Raw genomic sequence first — 6,559 nt, 5'->3', positions numbered from 1 at the left:
GATGTCACTTTAAGAACTAAGGTGCACCTGACCCAATGCCTCATGTGCATGTGACAGCTGGACAATGAATAAGGAAGACTGAAGAAAAATTGATGCCTTTGAATTACGGTGTTGGCCAAGAATATTGAATATACCATGGACTGCCAAAAGAACAAACAAATCTGTCTTGGAAGAAGTACAGCCAGAATGCTCATTAGCAGCAAGGATAGCGAGACTTCATCTCACATACTTTGGTCATGTTATCAGGAAGGACCAGTCCCTGGAGAAGGCTATCATGCTTGGTAAAGTAGCGGGTCAGCAAAAAAGAGGAAGACCCTCAATGAGATGGATTGACACAGTGGCTGGAAAACTGGGCTCAAGCATAACAATTGTGAGGATGGCTCAGGACTGGGGAGTGTTTCGTTCTTTGTACACAGGATCTCTATGAGTCCGAACCGACTCCACAGCACCTAACAACAACAACATGGCACCATGTTGGGCCCATTAGCTATCAACCCAGCAGCAGTGCCTGAGGGTTTAAGGGCAGCTCAGACAAACAAATCTCAGATGCCCTTAGGCCTTATCACACAGTGCAGCCTGGTTTACTTTGATGTGGCTCTTGTCTTGATTAGACACGACAAGCTCTTCTCTCAATATTACTCCCCATTTATTCAACATTTCTTATCTGAGATTATCCCAGAAAGGGGATATCAGAAGAATGCATGTGATCTTAGTGATCTCTATATTCTATCCCCTCCTGTTGTCCAGCTCTTAAGGTTTTGGACTAGAAAATATGCAGGGCTTTTCTCTAACTTTCCCTGTTACGTTTCCTCTTTTCTGAATTCAGCTAAGCATTAGTGTCGGATAATGATCTTCCCTATGCACAATGAGTGAGATAACCTCATGAGTTGAGTGCTTTCAGCTTGGGTGTTGATTTTCAAAAGGGAGGTAAGAGAATGATCAAATCAATAAACCGATTTATAAGGCTCTCATCCTGCTTCAAGTGGCCTTGGTGGTGCAGTGGTTAAGCTCTCGGCTGCTAACTGAAAGGTCAGTGATTTGAACCCACCAGCCACTCCATGGGAGAAAGATGTGGCAGTCTGTGTCCATAAAGATTACAACCTTGGAAACCCTATGGGGCAGTTCCACCTGTCCTATAAGGTTATGAGTTGGAATCAGCTTGATGATGGTGGGTTTGGTTTTGGTTTTCATCCTGCTTTGTAACTCTGTTTTCACTTTTTTTTTCTATTACAAATTCTTACCACTACTCAAAAATACAGATGCACAGAGCAGATTAAGAATGAAGAATGCTCCCATTTATTTAGCACTTACTACTTATTAAGTAAAAGGATCCTGGGTGGCACAAGCAGTTTGTGATTAGTTGCTAACCCAAAGGCTGGTGGTTCAAATCCACCCAGTGACTCTGTGAAAGAAAAGGCCTGGCAAATTGCTCTCTTAAAGATTACAGTCAAGAAAACCCTATAAAACAGTTCTACTCTGTAACACATGAAGTTGCCATGAGTCCAGGGCAACTGGATAGCAGCTAACAACGACACAAGTCAAGTACTATTCTAAGTGTTTTCATGTGTTAACACTTAATAGGCACCAGAGCATTGCGAGAAGTTACTATTATTAGCCCTATTTTACAGGTGAAGAGACTGAGGCACAGAAAGGTTAAGCAACTGTCATTGGTCATGCAGCTAGTAAGTAGGGGAACCAGCATTTGAACTCTGGAAATCTAGATTAGAGTCTTTGCTCTTAACCACTATAATAGTCCTTAAGGCAAAAGAATTTATTCTCAAAATAAAAAAGGGAAGATGTATTAAAACTTTAAAAATATTACTTCGCACAAACACACACTTGTTTGCAGCAGACAGTATTTCCAGATCTACCGTGCTAGTGGGAAATAGAGTCAACGTTTACATATTTATTTCCTATACCAGAACCTGAGCTACTCTTAGTCCAAGTCTGCTTTTTTCTATTGCAACTAGGAGAGGGCACGACAGATGCTGAACACATGATTTTAAATGAATCCTTGAATCATCTTCTGAATAAGAATTATATATTTGAGAAAAACCCTCAATGACATGGATTGACACAATAGTCTCAACAACAGGCTCAAACATACCAAAGATCATGTAGATGGCACACAACTGAGCAATGTTTCATTTTGTTGTACATAAGGTTGCCATGGCAGCAACTAACAACAACATTTCAAAGATGTGCTAGTCTATTTATGAATTTAAAAACAGAGCATCCACTTGATTATAATAGAATTAGAGAGATAGTAATAGAATTATGTAGAAAACACCGAGAAGTCAGTTATTACTTAGAATTATTTAGAAATTAAGAAAGTGGCTGGATTTATTTCATTGTATACAAATCATTGTATTAATTTTTAACAATTGTATCTCTCAAGTTCTTAGCTGCATCATATAGAACCAATTCTAACTCTACTAATCAGAATATAAATGTGTTGAAGAATATTGTTCACATTACCCAAAAACCAAAAAAAACAAACCCGTTGCTGTAGAGTCAATTCCAACTCGCAGCAACCTTGTAGGACAGGGTAGAACTGTCTCATAGGGTTCTAAGAAGCAGCTGATGAATTTGAACTGCCAACCTTCTGGTTAGCAGCCAAGCTCTTAACCACCGTGTTACCAGGGTTCCAGAGTCTCTTAGAAGGCCTGATAATCATGCTTAAAAGCTGTGAGCCCAGGGCAACACAATTGACATTGTGGTTCCCACTAGTGATGCTGATCACTGGATTCCAGATTCCACTCTGCTCCCCAAAGTTGAACATTTCAACCAACAACCTCAGAGGAAATGGATTCCACATAGTGCCTTCTTTCTCACATTGCTCTTCTTAAATTGAAGTCTCAGGCTGCAGCATCTCATCTTGGAACCCAGGTCCTATGCCTGCATTCTAGCTGTAAAGGAGACTTAGATCAGTGAGTTTTTGTTTTCTGCCTTGGAAGGTAGTATTAGTAAAATGTGGGAATTCCCATAATTTAAGATGCTGTTCAAAGATAACTGGTAATTGCAAAGCCTGTTTAACATGAAGAGAAAATGATTCAGATTTATATTAATTATACAAATGTAAAATTATAGAGTAAACCTATTGAGAAATGTGAATTACTTTCATAAAGAGAATTAGCAAAATTTGACTTGGTGCAAACAAAAAAATTTGAGTATTTATTGCTGCAAATGAATTATATAATTTTAAAGAGCACAACATTTCTCAGATTAATTTATAAATATTGAATGATTGAATCATCTCAAGAAAACAATATTTATTAGAAAGGATAAAGAGGTTAAAAAATTAATCTGTGAGAATAATAGACGACAATACAAATACTTTATAGATCAGAGAATGGTTCTACTACCCAAAATATTGCAGCAAACAATAATTATAATATTATTTAACTTGTATAGATATATAAACACAGATTAATAAAAAAGAATTGAAAGCATAGAACTAGAAACAAAAATAGCTATGCTCTTTGGTGATTCAGTAGGCCCATTAAAATAATAGTTAAATGGAAGAATTATTTTAGAAACTATGCTAAAATATTTCATTGGAGCACAACTTAAAAAGAAAAAAATCTGATTTACACATTATTGCAGGTGGATTGAATAGTCCAATAATTCTGGAGGAAATAGATCTGAGTATTGACCATTTAAAACAAAGTCTTGATAGCCTAAGCTGGTTAAACTTTCTTACCACAATCTTTAAAAATACATAGTCAACATACAAGATATAAGGTTTGCACAGAAAGAAGTAACCTGAAACCTAAATTAAAGAGGGACTTAGAAAAATATTTTCTGGCAATTTAAAACACAGAACTGTAATATTTATAAAACTTTTTATAAAATTGGTAAAACATAAAAAGGTATAAAATTGAAATCAATAACATGAAAGAGAAATAAATATTAAAATCATGTTTAATCTCTTGAGTTGTCATGAATTTTCAAAAAATTATAAAGGGTAAAATTTTGCTGCTATAAAAATGGAAAAAAATAAAAATCCCCACAATATCCAATGCTGTGTATATCTTATGCACTTTTGTGTTTCAATCACCTAGTATGTTCTCTATGAATATATGTTATCTAAACTAATAAAATCATATGAAACATGTAGGAGAAATGACATGGCTGTACATTGCTAATAGCCACATAAAATGGTTTAATATTTTTTGGACAGCAATATGGCCATATATGTTCAAGAGACTTGAACTTTTTATATACTTTAATTCAGCAACCCCATTCCTTGGAATTAAGCAGAACAGAACTTCAATTTTTAGCATTATTTGTAAGGATGAAAAATTAGAAATAACCTATACGTGTAAAATAGGTAAATGGTTAAATGTATTATGACATGAATTCCATTGAATGTCATGCATATGGGAAATTATAAAAGTAAAACTACATAGCTGTACATAGTAATGGCATATAAATATGCTCCAATATGCAAACTTGGTATGTATGAATTCAAGAATTAAAATGAACATGTGAAAGTAAACAATTGAAGTAAAAATAGTTAATTTGGTTTTTTGGTGAGATTGTGGGTAATTATTCACTTTTTAATTTCTTTTTGTTGTAAATATTGCGTATTCGGAATAAAAAATAAAAGCAGTGCTTATGTTTGTTGGTATGCCTCTGTATGTGTTTGTGCCTTTGTGCATTGGGAGGGAAAGAAAAGTAGTGAGCTTATATTAAAAGATTGTAATTGTTTATTTTCTCTTAATTTGAAAGAATGAACAAATGGTTTTAATTACTAAAGAGGTGTAGGAATTATATGAAGAGCTTCTCTAATGACAATGGTTATATTACATCGTTAATCTATAGGGAAAAATAAATTTATTGCTTTTCCTCAATGCCACGTATTGAAGGAATTCAATATTATTTAAAATATTTCTTGTTTATAATATAGAAGAGTCATCAACAACAGGACAAAAATATTTTTTTCCTGGTGAATTCTCCACCCATCAGTAACTTTCTGAAAGCTCCCTTCATGGCCTCATTCCTCAGACTGTAGATAATAGGGTTGAGTGCTGGTGGCATTACTGTATAAAAGACAGAAATTATAAGGTCAAAAGCAGTTGGAGAATCTGAAGTTGGTTTTAGAAACTCAAAGATACCTGTGGAGAGAAAAAATGAGACAACAAAGAGGTGGGGCAGGCAAGTAGAGAAGGCCTTGGATCGACCCTCAGCAGAGGATATTCTTAGAACTGTGGAGAAGATGTGGATATAGGAGAGAACAATGGAGGTGAAGCAGATGATTGCCATCACAGACATGAAAACAGCCACTCCAATCACTCCAAGGTAATCATTGGAGCAGGAGAGCTTTAGCAATTGGGGGATGTCACAGAAGAACTGGTGGATTATTTTGGCCCTACAGAATGTGATAGAGAATGCGGTTGCTGTGTACAAGATTCCAGAGATGCTTCCACTTAGCCATATGGCTATCACAGCCCATTTACACTTACTAGGATCCATGATGACCTCGTAGTGCAGTGGGAAGCAGATGGCTACATAGCGGTCATAAGACATCACTGTGAGAATGGCCATCTCAGCCCAAGCCAAGGATGTGAAGAAGAAAACCTGGAGTACACACTGGCCATGAGAAATGTAGCCATCATCCATCAGAAAATTGTCAATGGACTGGGGGACCGTGACAGAAATGAAGGAGAGGTCCAGAAGGGAAAGGTGCTTCAAGAAGTAATACATTGGGGGTTGAAGATGCTGGTCCAATGTGGTGATGATTATAATGATGAGGTTACCTGCCAAGGCCAATAGATACATCACCAAGAACAGCAAAGCATGTAAAATCTGCAGCTCACGAATGTCAGAAAATCCCATGAGAAGGAATCCACTCATTGTGGTTACATTTGTCATAACCATTTTGAAGATACCAATTATGGTGGCAGCTGGAAGAAAAGGGGACATGGAAAATGCAGTAGAAAGATATTAAACTAAATTTCCATTCCTTTATCCATCATTGCTTTTTAAAACCATTATTTATTAAGTACTTGCTATGTATCAGCTGTGTCCTAGACGTTTGGGGTCCGAAGGGGAAAAGATGTGTTTATTGTATTCCTGGAGCTTACATGGAACTCCCAATACAAACCAGCAGGTACAGTTAAGTTAAATGTGTTAAAGTCACTGGTCTTGTCATAGAAAAAAGAATTTGCACCAGAAAAAAATTTTACACCACACACAGACAAACAGCACTCTCCTTTTCACTGATGAAACTCATTGCTTTAAGTCAGTTTAACAAAAGCAGTGATCAGCTCTTGAATACAGAGTTTTAGAAATTGGATGGGATGCATTTGTGTATAGTACACTACCCTATTTTAGCAGATAGAATGGCTTGTTAGAGGAAATATGGTATTGAGAATTGAAACACGGGTTAGATGGTTAGACTGGATAATATCCAAGGTCCCTTCCTATCAAGTAATTCTGTCCTTAGAGATAGAGCCTCTATAGTTGTGGAGCCAAGGGCCAAATTGTATTGTTATCACCCTTCCAATTAACATTTTATTTAATGGACACAACCTCTCATTGAAGTAAAAGTAAA

At 36.3% G+C, this 6,559-nt stretch overlaps 1 protein-coding gene across 1 annotated transcript; it reads right to left on the bottom strand.

Moving 5' to 3' along the window:
• Nucleotides 1–4,883: 4,883 nt before the first annotated feature.
• Nucleotides 4,884–5,883, bottom strand: LOC101343384 (olfactory receptor 14J1-like). Its single transcript, XM_004387131.3, has one exon. It carries the CDS (start codon nt 5,881–5,883, stop codon nt 4,921–4,923), a length of 963 nt encoding a protein of 320 aa, XP_004387188.1. The 3' UTR covers nt 4,884–4,920.
• Nucleotides 5,884–6,559: the final 676 nt, after the last annotated feature.

Source organism: Trichechus manatus, unplaced genomic scaffold (assembly GCF_000243295.1).
Source record: "Trichechus manatus latirostris isolate Lorelei unplaced genomic scaffold, TriManLat1.0 scaffold00180, whole genome shotgun sequence".
In the NCBI taxonomy this organism is placed as follows: Eukaryota; Metazoa; Chordata; class Mammalia; order Sirenia; family Trichechidae; genus Trichechus; species Trichechus manatus.
Note: the sequence above shows the minus strand (reverse complement) of the source record. Positions and strands in the feature narration are given on the sequence as shown.